Genomic DNA, 15,997 nt, shown 5'->3' on the forward strand with positions numbered 1-15,997 from the left:
TACTAACAGTCTTGACATTTTTATTTTTGTATCAGAGCACAAAAAGTTTCGACATATACATTTTTACATGAAAAAGATCAGAGAGCTGGAAAATACACCCAGGAAGGGAAGACATTTTAAAAATCTCATTTCTGCCATCATTACTTTTACTCAAAAGGGGGAGGGGGGAGGGAAAGAGAAAAAGACAGACATCAGCAGATACTTTTCTGGGATGTGATGGGCTATGTTAACCCTCCAGGAGAGAGGTTTGGAAACAATCAAAGGAACTATTTCGGAAAGGACACTGAGATCGTGAAAACAAGCAAAAGCAAAGAAAAACCGTCAGGAAGACTTCCAGTGTCTTACTCCTCTTAACGTACTTCCACGGAAAGCAGCCTGCAGGCAGCTCAGCTCATGGAGCCCCATATGCATTTCAGATCAGCTAAGCCAAAGTGTTAAGAGAAATAGCCATGAGTGACATTTCTTTTAGTGACTTAAGAGCACTATTCCTGGTCATCTACATTTCCCCAAGACAAAGCACACCTCTTGGAGACAAGAGTCAAAGCAAGCAAGCATGCAGTTTAGGTGGTGGTAGGCGTGGCTGGTTCTTGCTTCTGCACTCCTTTGTTCACACAGGCTAAAATGGTGCTTCCAGTTACACACCCAACGTACCTCAAGGCATTTCTGAAGCCCAAGTTCAGTTCCTGGGTCTCACACGTGCTCCTTTCTCTGCCCCTGGTCAAATTACTGCCTCCCCCCCTCGCAATCCTGCCCCTTTCAGTCCATGGGAGTTACGAGGTTCACAGTTTGCACCACCCATTCAAACAGACTCCAAGGCATAACCTGCAGTTCCAATTCACTCAAGTGAAGCTTAAGGGAATGAATATTCTTCACAGCTTGTGCTCAAGGAGACAAGCAAACAAAAACTAGGGATTCCCTTAGTGTGTGTGTGTGTAAGAGAGAGAGAGAGAGAGAGAGAGAGAGAGAGAGAGAGAGAGAGAGAGAGAAGCGTCTCAGGATAATGGGGTTCTTCCCTTGGGGTAGAAAAACATGGAAGTATGGTGAAAATAGCCATTCATTTGCTATACCAAAATCACCGCCAATGAAGGCTCTTTACACGGATCACAACTAGGAGCCATGCCACACATCCAGCCAGGCGATGGTTATGTTAAGTCCCCCCTTAGGCAAACAGGCTCTTCAGCTAATCTTGCCCTTTCTCTTGACAACTCTTGTTTGCCTCCTGGAGTTCCTCATTCCCTGGAGTGCTGAGAGAGCGGCTGGCTGGAGAAGAGGAGAACACCTTGGGGCAGAAGTTGGGATATCAACTGAGATCAGGACAGGATCACAACAAATAGTGAAAAAACTGCTGAGAGATGATTGCCCCTTCCCCTCAAAGCTGATTTGATGACTCACGATTCCATCCCTGGATCCAAAAACCAGTGTTGCAAGCAAGGAACCTCCAGGGTGGCCATGGAGTGGGTCAAGAGTCCCCAACACCCAAAAAATTAAGGCTCGGGTGAAGGATGTGCCCACAAGAATCCACAGGAATCCACCTTTTGCTGAGGGTGGGGCTGAAGGGATTTTATGCTCTACCAGTCAAGTTACATTTAACGGGGCAGCAGGGCAGAATTAACCAAGAAGGCAGGTCGTTTCTCCACTTGCACTCCCTTGGATCACAGAGTAGACGCGTCCACCAAAACTAGCCCCGAACATCCCTTACCATGGCGGTGAAATATCAGCAACTAATTAAAACCCAAAATCAAGAAGTGCAGCGACTTCTGATAGCATCCCAAGGCCTGATGTTAGGAAGGAAAAAGTCCATTCCCCATGGCGGTGTCTAGTGGAAGAGAAATTAAAAAGTGCAAATCTGGCTTCCCCCAAACCCCTGCAATAGAAGGAAGGAGTGAAGGAAATGTACACACCCAGGTCTAAATGGGGAAATATATTTGATTTATGAGATTGGGGGTGGGGAAGAGAACACCATACACTGCCCTGGCCCTTCCCACCGAAGAGACACAGATGCAGGCAGGACGAAGCTCAAGATACGCCTCTTCCAGCAAGTATCTTGGTGCCAAGACTGGTACCCATGGAGAGAGCCTCCTGAACTGTGGAAGACCAGGGAGTGGTGAGAGCAAGTGTGGAAGAGAGCAAGACGCTGGCCCTGTCTGGGGGACTTCAGTTCCCCCGGAAAGCGCTCTGGGCAGCAGTTGAGGCGGCCCCGGCAGCAGCATTCTGGACGGTCCGGTTGGTGAGGATGCCTTGCGAGAACTCCTCTTGGGCCCTCTGGAAGCTGGCGCCCGTCCGGCGATACTGAGAGTGGACCTGAGGAGCAGAAGAGACAAGGCGTCAGCAGGGCCACTTCCCTGCTTCTGCAGCCGGTGTGCAGCACTACTTGCCGCACCTCCCACCTGCCACCCAGAGATCAAAGGCCAGGAGCAGCGAGAGCCACAGTCCATGGATATCTTGTTACCTATTTGGAACACCAAAGGGGCAGTGTGTGTGTGTGTGTGTGTGTGTGTGTGTGTGTGTGTACACACACACACAAAAGGCAGGAGAAGGATCATGCCTGAATCAAATCAAAAAGCAAAGCAGCACAACACATGTAAGAAACTAGCATTTCAGTGAGGTGACCAGGTGAGAAAATGATCTGCTTCTCAGGATGCTAGTTTTCCTTACGCAGGCCACTGTTTTCCTGGGGAAAACATTTGAATATGCCACCCCCAATTTGAGGTGGGACTCTCCCAAGACAGCTTACACTAAACTTTGGGGGGGGTTATTCCCCCCCTTTCCTCAAAATAGCTCACAGCATACAGAGTCACCCCCAGCCCTTTATACTTAGAACCACCCATGGGGTAGGCTGATGAGGCCCAAGGTCCTCTAGTCAGCTTTGTGAATGAGCAGGGATTTAAATCTGGGTTTCCTGATCCAACACCCAAATCGCACCTCACAGCAGCTCTTCTGCGTCAGATGCGTTTCCAGAATGTTTCGAACTGACTCTCTTGCAGGGTGTCACACAACACAAGGTATTCTAGGCTGCGGGTCTGCAAGCCTGAATTAAATAGATGCCTTGGCAGAGCAACTGGAATTTGTTTGGGCAGGTACAGGGAACCTGTGGTCCTCCAAATCCCACCAGCCCCAGCCAGCATGGCCAATGGTCAGGGATGTGGCAACTTTGGTCCAGCAATATCAGTGTTGAGTGTGGCACATTTTCCTCGCCACAGGGTTTCAGGCAGCACTCCTCCTGGTGATGCTGAAGGGGGTGAACTGACAGCCCTACAGTTCCCACCCCCCAACCACTGGTTATGCTGGCTAGGGCTGATGAGGTTTGGAATCTAACAACATCTGCAGAACACCAGGTCAGGGAAGGCTTAGTTGTTCAATAGTCACTCTCTCCCATAGCATATATTTTGAAACATCTGCACAGGCCACCAATTTGTCTCCAGACCAAGTTCAAGGTGTTGAGGCAATCTCTGAGGTTCTAGATCGCAATTCTCAAATGTCAGGTACTGATCCACCGCGGAAGCTGCTGATCGGCCCATCAGCAGTTGGCACTGAAGACACTGAGGAGAGACAGGATGCATGAGCGAGGGCAAAACTCCTGCTCCTGGTTCCCATCTGTAAAGCAGCATGGCAAGGGCTGCAGCCCTGGACTCAGCGAGCAGCATTTCCATCTGGTCCCCAACTCACCTGCTTCAAGAGGAAGAGAGAGAGAACGGAACAGACGGTGAAGAACACAGCCACCACCAGCATGATGATTGCCACTGCCAAGTTATGCCCAGTCTCCGAGAGAGCTGCAATCCAGCCGCTGGAACAGAGTGAGATAAAAACCCGGGTGAGCAAGGAAAGGACCAAGATGACTGGTGGTGGTGGTTAGGGGGACAAACTCTACGGGCATAAATTGGAAAAGAGCCCTTCTGAATCAGACCAAAGGCCCACCTCGTCCAGCATTCTGCTTACCCGGGTGACTGACCATGTTGATGGGAAACCTAGAAGCAGGCAGCCACTGCCCAGAGCAACTCATATGTTTGAATATACTGCGTCTTGAGTAGGGAGTTTCTATTATGGCTGGACAGTTCCGGATGGGAGCCAGCTGGAAACTTTCTGCTGCCCCACAAATTCCATATCCACGATCATTATGCTTTTATAAACTCAGCTGCACACTTTAGTTAATTTTTTTTTATTATTTTTCACCCTTAGCCACAAATACTTTGTTTGCAGTTCAGCCCTTTAAAAGTACATTACCCAGATATGAGAAATATATTGAACTGATTTTAATTGAGAAACCGTGTCTTAAATAAATCAAATTTATTTTCTAAGGAAAGGAAAGGAAATTCTGTGCGGGAGCCCATATTCTGCACATCAATGTGTTTTGCTTTAGCTTCTCTGAACCTTGAATTTTGGAAAGTCCTGGGTGTCTATCATTGTCTGCAATGACCAAAGACAAAGAGAAGGGAAAATATCATAGGCAGCTGCTTTATACAAAATCAGGCTGTGGGGCTCATCTGGCTCACCACTGCCGACACTGGAGCACTGAACCCAGGACCTTTTCCATGCAAACCCAATGCGCTTACCACTGAGCTATGGCCGTCCCCTGAATCCAAGCTTCTTTGAGGCAGCAGCTATCTACAAACATTCACATAGATTTTGCCTTTCCATTGTGCCCAATGCCAATATCATACAGAGTTCAAGACTAACCAAGCTTTGCTAGAATACACACCATCTATTAAGGACTTTTTTATTTAAAAAAGTACAAATACTCTCCTGTACAGATGTGAAATCACCACTTTACATGGATGTGCACTGATGTATGTTTACCCAGAAGTAAGAATCCTATTGTGTCCAACTTACTTCCAGGAAAGTGTGAATGCATGTGCAAAGAAATGTCCCTATAAGACTGTAGACTAAAATGTAATGCCAAAATTATATTTTATTTATACAAATACCCTGTCACTGCCTTTTGGAAATCCAAGCCAGCTGATACAGCCTACAAGCAACTGCAAACATTCAGTAGTTAATCCAAATTCCATAATTTGGGCTACAACTGAAGGAGATGAAGACCTTCTCTTGTTTCATCAGCCATCTTCTCTTTGCCCCTCTGAGGAAATCATGAGAATAGGCCAACAGGGAAAATTATTTGCTATTCAGGATCGGATTTGGTTAAAATCATAAAAGCAACCAACTCTCTAAAGTCAAGCAAAAAGAAAGAAAGAAAGAAAGAAAGAAAGTTTTGAGCATGACTAAATGTGATAGTCAGGGATGGCTGGAATATGGCAAAGCCCAGAGGACTTTCTCCTGGCTACATAGAAAAATAAACACCAAGTCTGACCTGAAAGGGCCCCTGAAGCTAAAACTGCCACATACGATACTGAAGATTATTCACAGATACGTCAATTTTTATATATATAAAATATATATATTTTAAGACAACTTTCAGAGGGGAAGCTGGGTCATTCTGTTGCAACAGAAACAACATGGGAGTCCTGTGGCCTCTTAATGAAGTGCAATTTATTGTGGCAGAAGCTCATGTGGAAAAGAGCCCATGTCATCAGATGCATGGAATGTTGCATTCAGCTGAGATCACTCTCTCCCCTTCAAACTCACCCAAACATGTGGGAGAGAAAGTAGTAAATAAAGGAAACAGAAGACCATGAAATGAAAGAGATCCCACCTCTCTTATCTTCAGAGTTGTACATACCTGAGCATTTGGTGAAGTGGGCTCTAAGCAACAAGAGCGGAAGTCACAACACCTCTCTTAAGAAGAGGCGGGGACCATTTTGCACGCATCCAGTTGACGTGCAACTGCCGACGCACAGGTCCTTTTCGAGCCAGAAGAGGGCAGAACAGGGACAGAGTGGAGCAGGTTTATGCATGCTCCACCAATGTGTGTGGAGGCCAGGCAGGGAACCCCTGTGCAAAATAGCTGCCGCCTGTATTCCACTTGCCACCTCTGCAAGTCCCTTGTCACTTCCCACTGGCCTATTTTCCATCTGTGGCTCTTCAGATCTTGCTAAACTACAACTCCCATAAGCCCCAGCCAGCATGGCCGGTAGTCTGGGGTGACTGGAGTGTTGTAGTCCAGCAACATCTGGGAATAGCAGAGGGCAATGGTGGAGCCATGCCGATATATGGACAAAGTTTCCTCCCTTTGCATGGGGTCCCTTCTTTGAGCCCAGAAAGACACCCCATAGACTGGCAAGTAGGGAATCTGTGGCCCTCATGGTGTAGTTCCCCCACCTCCCAGGCCATGCAGCTGGGGCTGATGGGAGCTGCTCTTTGGCAAGAAGTGGAATAGTTTGGATTTGATATCCCGCTTTATCCCTACCCGAAGGAGTCTCAAAGCAGCTAACAGCCTCCTTTCCCTTCCTCCCCCACAACAAACACTCTGTGAGGTGAGTGGGGCTGAGAGACTTCAGAGAAGTGTGACTAGCCCAAGGTCACCCAGCAGCTGCATGTGGAGGAGCAGAGACGGGAACCCGATTCCCCAGATTACGAGTCTACCGCTCTATCTGGAACGGCACGTGTGTTCCTCTCCTCTCCTTCAGAGCCTACATGCCCATCTTTTCTCTCTCCTTCCCCACCAGCAGAGTTCATTTTGATTGTGCAGGAGGTAGATACTGCTGTTGCATCTCACCAACGTGGTGCTGGGCTGAACAAGTGAGAGCAGGCAAGGTGGTGAAGGGTGGGGAGAGAGGTCTCTGCCAGGCAAGAAAACAGGGAAGAGGGACTGCTGAAGGCAGGCAGGCATGGGAGAGCATGCAAGGGAAATGACGGCAAGACGAGGATGCATTAGGAAAGGTTAGAGGAGATACGTGCCTTTCAGGCGAAGGACTTAAGAGCAGGAAGCATTGAAGTTAGAGGCGCTTCAGCTGGGATCTGTGGAAGCCGCAGAATAGAAGAGAGAAGCTTTAGAAGAGCACAGCTACAGAGGCCTCGCAGGCAACTGTGTGCCTGGATCCAAAGAGGCCCTTTGCTGCCCAGGACTGCCTCTCATCCGGGGTGGCAGCAATTCAGACCTACCTGACGCCCCAGTTAGGAATGCCAACGGTCTGGATGATGTAGATGGCAATCTGGCAAAAAAATACGAAGAAGAAGACAAAGAAACTGAAGGAACTGTCAGACCTGCAAAGAGAAAGAACAGGCGATGTCAAGCCAAGTATCATCAGAGGTGCACAAGGGAAACTATGGGATGTTTCTTAGCTAGGGTGCTGAGCCAAGCTGCTGTAAACCTCCAGATCCTGTATAGTGACTGGAAGAGACACAGGGATTCTGTCACTGAAGGAAACTGTTTCTGCTAGCAGTGAGTGTGAGTGTCCCAGCTTAGCCAACCTAGAGCCAGGCACTGGCGCAAGAGGCCAGCCCTTCTTATGCACGCCAAACATCACCTCCCTTTCTACATGCCCCACCCAACCTACCAGTTTACTCACCAAGGCTATGGCTGGCCCTATAGATTTATGGTGTCGCAAAGCTTACTGATGGAAGGGGGCAACTTGCCCATTATCTGTGCCAGTGAAGAAGCCTCTGGCCAGCTGTGCCACTAAGGCAAGGGGTAGACACCCGCATCCAGGGCTTTTCCAGATTGGCTCTGTTCTACTTCTGGCTCTAGTCCAAAACATACGGAAGGAATCAGGTTGTGGAAAGATGCCTTACCCTAACCAACCTCACAAGGTTGCTGCTGCTGAGGGACTACCATACTCTGAAATCCTTGGCCAAAGAGTGAGAGACAACTCAGGTAAGCATGTGACCGCTAAAATTTCTCCTCAACCTTTAGTGTATATAATGTTCAACAAGTTTTATAATTCCAAAGTTTTTAAGACAACTTGCTTTGAAACATGTCTGACACACACATTCAGAAATGGATCCTAAGCTTCCAGAATGCGTCACCCTGATACTGCAGTATAGAAATACTTTCATCAATAAAATTACAAACATGCAAAGTTCTCCCAAGGAAAATTATGATCAACCATGTACACTGAAGATCAATTTCCCATTCTGGGATGTGGTACTTGCCTGAAAGCCTTGTAGGCTGGCCGATACCAACAGAGGAAAGCGCAGGGGGTGAATATGACAAACCACAGGATGGAAAGGCCGAAGTCTACCCCTCTTTCGCTTCTGTCTGTGAACCACGCCAGGCAGGCCAGCAGGTTCAGCAGCAGTGTAACTGAGTGGACTGTCCGGGATAAAAAACAACAGGAAAGTTGATCAGTGAGTAAGCAACCTTTGTAAAGAGTGAGGTGTCTATGAACGCAGATCCAGGACATTGTGTATGTGTGCGCGCGCTCACCCTGTACCAAAACCAACTGCACCAACCTCCCAGTTTGGCACTCATTGTGCCAAACAAGACTGATTCACTTCCTTGGCACAGCTCATTCCAACAGCCTGGAGTCTGGTTCAGACAACCCAATCTTGGCTTTGCATACATGCAGTTTCCCATCCCCACCACCGCTTCTTGGCATGCTCTGTCCTTCAGAAACCCCTTCCACTCTTCTGTATGCTGTGATAAGCCAGGAAACCTTTAGATAACCAAGGTTTCTGCATTACGTCCACATTGGGAAACAGTGTTACTGTTTCAGGTTTAAAAGCAAAGCACAACAGCCACAGGCGACTAAAGACAGGAACAACATCATGTCTAGCTTAGAAGGACGTGCCATTCTGGGCACTGGGACCCATTCTAATTACTGTAGCACTTCCAGAGTCAAAAGGCTGTGCTGTGACAATCGCCCACTCTCCTGCGCAGAGCTTCCCAGCCGCCATCGCCAGTTTTACTCACACATCCACAGGTAATATAGCATCTTGCAAGTGCGCTGGTAGTCGGCTGGGATATCTGCAGAGAAGTCTTGGTAGAAACATGGCTTGACCGGGCAGCTTTTGGGAAGCGGAGGCCAGTTGTTCTGTTTCGCTGCAAGGGCAGAGGGAGGTTTCGCACAGTGATATGGGGAAAGTGGAGGGTTCACATTATGTAGGCAACCATTTTACAGCAAATGATGCGCAACTGCTGACGCACAGGTCCTTTTGGACATGGAGGAAGGAGCACAATGGGCTTATGTGCGCTTTGCCAAGGAATGGAACCCCCACACAAAATGGTCACCGCCTGTAATAACACAGTTATATATACAGGGAGCTAATTCTGCTGCCAAGAAAAGAAGAATAGCAAACACTAAACACACTGAACTTAATTTTGCATTGATTATTTCTTATTTGGAATATTTCTTTAAAAAAAGGAATTTCAGGTGTTTGATGGAAATCTCAGGTGAGATACCTACACTGTAAAAGTTGCTTCCAGTACCAGTCAACACATGGAAGCAGAGAAAGGTTCTGATATTTTACTATTGCAGAAGATAAGGCTCGGTAAAATAGTTCTGGAAGTAGGTACTATACATTAGCTTTGAGGCTTTTACAAATACTTATATATGCAGATACCTACAAATACCAAGTATCTCCGTTGCTCTAAATAAGTTCAGCAATTCAAGACCGGGCAATTAACACCAACTGGTTAACTGACTACCAGACAGACAGACAAACTGCAGACTAACAGACACGCACCACGGAGCCTACATGCATTAATCACAGATATAGTCAGGGAACTGGACCGTTGCCATAGCAACTGGCTTGGCTGACATTGCACCTACGATTAGCCCAGCCACAGAGTAATTTACACTCATGAAGGAAATCAACCCCTTCTGGTGTCCAGTTACTCCAACATGTTTGACTTGTTTCAATGAGCTCTGTGGGTTACAAAACACGACAAGACATGGGCATGAAAAGACCTGATCCAACCGGCTCTGCTTATGTTCTTATGACCTGGAATAAGGCAGCTGCCTCTCTGCTTGGCAGCCTGCTGGATTTGCACATCTATACTGCTTGGGAGAATTCTGACTCCAGGTGAAACAACAACAGAAGGGAGGCACAGAAGAGTTTTAAGAAAATGTTAAATGAAGACTCACGATTGAATCCTGCTGCACTGTTCTGCAGCTCACGCTCCTTCCTGTCCAACTCTGCTGCTTTCCTCTCCAGCTCCTCCTGCTGCTGAAGGAGCCCAGCCTGAGCTGCTGAGGCCACAGCCTGAGTGGAAGGAAACAAGAATAGTAACAATCATCAGGGGAAATGAAGAACACAAGGTTCAAAGCAAAGACAGTGAGAGTCTCTAAAAAGAAAACATATATTGTTTATATATAAATATATAAACATATATATAGAAAACATATATATAGAAAAAGAAAAATATATTGACATCGAGAGGGAGCTTCGTACAAAATGTAAGCAATGCTTGGGAGGTCTCACTACATGACCAAAAAAAGCCAGCCCCCCAAAGCCATGCACAGTGGCTGGTTATGCAGACCCTGCACTTTCACTCTGCAGAGTGGTCTGAAGTAGCAGAGTTAAACCCTTCCTGGTTTCTAATTTTCTAATCATAGGTTTTCTGAATTTTCCTAGAAACCAATAAAGTCTAGAAACTGTTTTTTCCTGTTAAAGAGAAAAGTTCACTATCTCTGAGTACACTGAGTTTTATTCAAGGATGGATGTCATGATTTTTGATGACACTGCAGCCAGGTTCCTTCTAAGAACCATCAGCTTATGGATGCAACAGAACATATTAGAGCTGCATAAATGGGAGCCTTCATCAACATTTTACCCTCTGTTGGAAAACATGCCATTCCCCATGCCCTGCAAAATATCTCCCTTAATTATGTTTTTCTGCTTACTCACAGAATTGCAGAGTTGGAAGGGACCCCAAGGGTCATCTAGGCTAACCCCGTGATGAAGGAATTATAACTAAAACATACGTGACAGATGGCCCTTCAACTTCTGCTTTAAAACCTCCAAGGAATGAGAGTTCACACCCTCTCGTGGGCGTCTGTTCCGGTGTTGAACAGCTCTTGCTGTCAGAAAATTCTTCCTGATATTTAGTCCGAATCTCCTTTCTTGTAACTTGAAGCCATTGATTTGAATCCCACCCTCCAGAGCAGGAGAAAGCAAGTTTGCTCTATCCTCCATGTGAAAGCCCTTTAGATATCTGAAGATGGCTATCATAGCTCCTCTCAGTTTCCTCTTTCCTAGGCTAAACATACCTAACTCTTTCAACCATTCCTCATAAGGCTTGGCTTCCAAACCCTTGATCATCTTGGTTGCCATCTTCTGCACATCTTCTAACTTGTCAATATCCTTCTTAAGTTGTGCTGCCCAGAATTGGATTCTAGGCATGGGCTAAATAAGGCAGAATAGAGCACGACTATTACTTCTCTTGATCTGGACACCAGACTGCTGTTGATGCAGCCTAGAACAGCATTAGCTTTTTCCCTGCTGCATCACCCTGTTGACTCATCTTCAGCTTGTGGTCTACTAAGACCCCTAGATCCTTTTCACACATACTACTGGCAAACCAGATGTCCCAGGTGTCATCTTGAATCACAATTCTGTCTTCTGCAGCATTAGCTACTCCCTCAAGTTTGGTGTCATCTGCGAAATGGATGAGCATCCCCTCAATTCCTTCACCTAAGTCATTTATAAAAATGTTGAGTAACAACCGGCCCAGGACAGAACCCTGCAGCACCCCACTTGTCCCTTGTTTCAAGGATGATGAGGAAACATTAGTGAGCCAGCTACAAAGCCACCTAACTGTTAGCTTGTTCAGGCCACGTTTTGCCAGCTACTCAAGGAAATCTAGGGCACTTTGTCAAAAGCCTTTCTGAAATCAAGATACAGTACATTCATAGCATTCCCCTGATCCAGTAAGCTTGTAACTTTATCAAAAAAAGAAATGAGATTTGTCTGACACAACATGTTATTGAGAAACCCATGTCTTAGTAACCACAGTAACCCTTTCTAAGTGCTCACAGACTGACTGTTTAATTATCTTTTTTAGGACCTTTCCTGGTAACATCAAGCTCACCAGTCAGTTGTTACCTGGGTTTTCTCCCCCCGCCCCTTTGAAGATGGGGACATCTGCCCGACTCCAGACTCAAGGGACCTCACCTGTTCTCCAAGAATTCTCAAAGATTCTACACAAAGACTCTGAGATTACATCTGCAAGCTCCTTTAGTACCCTTCGATGCAGCTCACCAGGCCCTAGAGATGTGAGTTCGTTTAAAGTAACTGGGTGTTCCCTTACTACCCTTACTACCTCTTTTTCTATATTGGGCTGCAGCTCTCTCCTTGCATCCTTTATTCTGTTATCACCAGGTTGGGCACTGCTTTCCTTGTGGGTGAAGTCAGAGGCAAGTAGGTGCTGAGCAGTTCCAGCTTCTCTCTGTCACCCAAAAGCATTTCTCCGTCTTCTCCATTCAAGGAACCTCCTACATTTTAAAGACCATTCCAAGCAACATTAAACACCATTCCCTTATTCCACAGAGGGATGGACTAGATGGCACCTAAGGTCTCTTCCAACTCTTCCAGTGTGATTTTGGCCACACTCACTGTGCACATATAAAGCACACGGCTTCACCCAAAGAATACTAGTTCCCAGGATTCTTTAGGGAAAACCCATGACTTTTAAAGTGCTTTAAATGTGCGGATGTGGACTCTGTGATCAGAAAAGGATCAATATATCGGGGAGGCATCTCACCTTCCTGTGGGTTTCCCTGCCCTCCCTTTTTACCTGATGTTTACCCTGAGAGCTGCCGTCTTCTCCAAGCAACCTCTGCCTCTCTGAGCCTTCTGAGCTTGCCGAGATGAACTTAGGAGTCAGGTACTTGCTGGCCTGTCTAAGCAGCAGCTGCAACACACAACTAGGCTGGGTCTAAACTCACTGGGTGGGTCTGGCCTGATCACTCACTGGAACTAAGGCACTAAGGCTCTTTAACAGGTTAGATTATGAGACACACAAAAATGGAAGGACAGGTGGGATGGGGGCAGAAGGAGAGCCGCCGTGTGTGCGCTCTCTCACACATGCACAAACAAAGACACAAAGACACACACAAAGAGCCCTGTGGCTCTCCTAGTGCTTCTCTGGACTACAACTCCCATGAACCCTGATCAGTGTGCCACTAGCAGAAAAGCATGGGGCAGCAGGGGAGCTTTAAAGTCTGGGCCATTCTAGTCAATGGGGTGTCACAGGCTGATAGGAATTTGGAAGCCTTGAATTTGGATCTTGGGTCACAGGGAACATGTTTGTAAAGCACACTCCGCCCCAGCCCTTGCCAAGAGGGAGATGGGTGCATCCCAATAAGAGGAGAGCTTAAGCGATACATTTCCTAGTGATCAATCAGCCCTCAGGGCACCACCCAGGTGTGGTGGGAGGTCTTTACCTGTGGGGTGGGTTCCACCGAAGGCTGCAGCACAGCAGGTTGCGAAGGCCCAGTGGGCTGAGCAGCTGGAACTGTCTGAGCCACATTCGTCTGAGTCAAGAGAAAGGAAAACATCAGAAGGCTGTGAGGGACGAGCTGGAAGGGCTTCTGGCTTTACTGTTGTGGAAGCACCGGGCAGACAGCCCACCCCTCTTCCCAGGGAATGTGGGGGTCCCCTAACAAATCTCAGCACCCCAGGATTACTTGAGGGATGCCATGATCATTTAAGGTAGTATGATACTGCTTGTATAGTGCAAATGTGCCCCAGAAAGGCACTTACTCCAAAATTCAGTCCAACCTTTTTACTAAGACCACAAAAGATACTACCATGAACATATTGTTGTTGTTGTTTTACTAGCCTACTAGTCATGCTGCCTGGGAAGCTCTTGGCTCTGCTGCCAGCCATGAAACACAGGCTAAAGAATTGTCTTCTGTCAAATGCACTGCTGGAGGAGGGGAAGTGTGTTCTGTCCCTCTTCTGCCAACCTGCTTAGTTTCCATGCAGGCCATGGAGGAGGGACGGGGCAATCCACCTCCCCTCTACCAGCCCATTCAGTCACCTACATGTGGTAGCCTGAAGGGGCTACCAGGTGCACTGCTGTTGAATGAAAGCTGGGTTTAATCTGATGCCAACAGCAGTTTTGGAAAGGAGATTTGTCTGACTTCCATATGATGCCCATCTATGTTCCCGTGGCCCAGGAGAATCCAGGGATGCTATGTATTACCTTTTCAAAGACAATCAGTTAGAAACAAATCTTTTTCCAAGCTACTGTCAATTTAGGGGAACTTTTATTAGCAAGACTGACTTAGTGGCAAACAGAAGCCAAGGATTATGACTCAAGCCTGCAACTTACACCTTAACATGATCTCCGTTTTGTGCTACTTGTACGAAATCTTTGTGAACTGTCCCCAAGATTGCTGTGATGACAACAAACATTGGTTAACTTACTATCAGAAACCAATTCATACAAAATTCCAAATATACATGATTAATATACATTGTATTTTTTGCATTTCTGTGATAGCACGTGGTCAATATAAAATAATAAAACAAATGCTGAACTGAGCCTCTCCCTGTGCCAAGAGGCACTGAAAGAAGGGAGTTGTGAAAGGGAGAGGTGCTTTGTAGGCCCAGAAAGTGAAGCATGCTGATCCTTGGCAGTTCCAAACAGATCCCTCCCTGAAGGCAGGACCAGATCCCATGCTGCACTTACCAGCCGGGAGCTCTCAGAGAAGGGGTTGAATTCATCCAGGCCACCCTGGTTAGCGTGTGCCAGTTGCGTGACTGAAGGATCCTGGAAGAGAAGAGGGGGAAATGCTATTTAACACATGGCAACTCCTGATAAGTATGTGCAGTTGGATGTTCACACCCGTAGACAGGGCATGCATGCATGCTGCACTTTATTTGTAAAAATTGCCTGTGAACTTCCTTTCTCCTTGCTCACTCCCAAACCAAACACAGTGGGATTTTCCCTCCTCCCCAGCCAGCTACAATGGCTTCACTGACTCCTAATGTGAAAGAAAAACACCAAATCCACACGCCCTCTTGACCATACTTCCTTATTATTTATTTAAAATGCACAGGATTTTACAAGAGTTATACAAGCAACAGACAGGCCACTGCTCCCAAAGAGCTTTCTGTCCAGAATAGAGATAGTAAGGAATAGAGAGAGGAGAATGTGACTGACTGTCACTACACTAATTTAAAGCTTAACTGGGCAGAGAATGAAGTTTAAAGTAAACCAAGGTTTCGAGGAGGAAACTGACATGGGGTTGTAGCTGTAAAGCATTGTTTCAGGAAGCAGGAGATGATCAACTGAGGGTGACTGTATTGGAGGTGCAGAGGTCACAAATGGGAACAGAACAAGAAACAAGGGTCAAATGATAAGTTGCAGAAACACTCTGACTCACTCTGAAAGTGGTTTATGCTGGATACAGCAGAGAATGGAAAGCCAATGAAGGGATCTGGAGAGGGAAGAAATGCAGGATTCCTGGAGCAGAGTCTTTGCCTAAAGAGAACTAAGATAGGACAGCGGTGTCCCTTTCCATTTAGTGGTGCAGGACCCCTTTTGGCATGGGATCACAACATTTTTTTCCACCTTGTGGGCTGGGCAGACTGAGTGACAAAGTTCCACACAAATGCCCAGATGAAGCATCCCTCGAGTGCCCAGGGGAAAGTTCACTCCTAACTGCTTTGTTTATAGCTGTAGAGCATATTTTAGAAACAGTCATATAAATCCAAACATGCAAAAATAGAAGTAGCTGGCCCTGCCTCCAAACAAATAATGAATCATATTAAACTGCTCACACATGACCAAGCAGTGAGAATCAGACTGTAAGCAACAACGGGAGAGGAGAGCTTGTGCTGCAAATCAGTCCAGAGAGAGGAGGCCTGTGGTGCTGGGCAAAAATCTAGTCTCATCCCAGCTTTCATCTGCACGCTGCAAGCTCTCGTTTAATGAATAACTGCAGGCAAACAGCCTGAGTCCTGACACTCCTTGCATAAGCATGTTGTTGCACAACCTCATGAATCACTCCAGGAAGAAGAAACAGGTGCAAGCCAACCTGTGACGAAGGCTGTGGTCTGATACAAGTGTACCATGGAGGATGCTCCTGTTGGCCAGAGGGTCCTACACATAGCAGAGGATCTGTTTTGCAAGCAGAATATGCCAGGTTCAACCCCCCATATCTCCAGGTAGGACTGGGAATGTCCCTTGCCTGAAACACTGACAAGATGC

At 46.8% G+C, this 15,997-nt stretch overlaps 1 protein-coding gene across 2 annotated transcripts in view; it reads right to left on the bottom strand.

Annotated features, from left to right (window-relative positions):
- SCAMP2 (secretory carrier membrane protein 2) overlaps window positions 1-15,997 on the bottom strand; it is a 25,761-nt gene continuing 9,764 nt past the window's right edge. Inside the window, exons 2-10 of one of the 2 annotated variants that reach the window (XM_083630697.1) lie at window positions 14,474-14,554; window positions 13,221-13,310; window positions 12,572-12,688; window positions 9,921-10,038; window positions 8,747-8,875; window positions 7,987-8,146; window positions 6,997-7,098; window positions 3,667-3,784; window positions 1-2,301 (exon numbers count right to left, since the gene is read on the bottom strand). In XM_083630697.1, coding sequence (XP_083486823.1) covers window positions 2,155-2,301; window positions 3,667-3,784; window positions 6,997-7,098; window positions 7,987-8,146; window positions 8,747-8,875; window positions 9,921-10,038; window positions 12,572-12,688; window positions 13,221-13,310; window positions 14,474-14,554 — 1,062 coding nt within the window. In that variant the 3' untranslated portion in view covers window positions 1-2,154. The remainder of the gene's footprint in view (window positions 2,302-3,666; window positions 3,785-6,996; window positions 7,099-7,986; window positions 8,147-8,746; window positions 8,876-9,920; window positions 10,039-12,571; window positions 12,689-13,220; window positions 13,311-14,473; window positions 14,555-15,997) is intronic. The other variant, XM_083630698.1, reaches the window with a different exon arrangement.

Source organism: Podarcis filfolensis, assembly GCF_964270895.1.
Source record: "Podarcis filfolensis genome assembly, chromosome: 9".
Classification (NCBI taxonomy): domain Eukaryota; kingdom Metazoa; phylum Chordata; class Lepidosauria; order Squamata; family Lacertidae; genus Podarcis; species Podarcis filfolensis.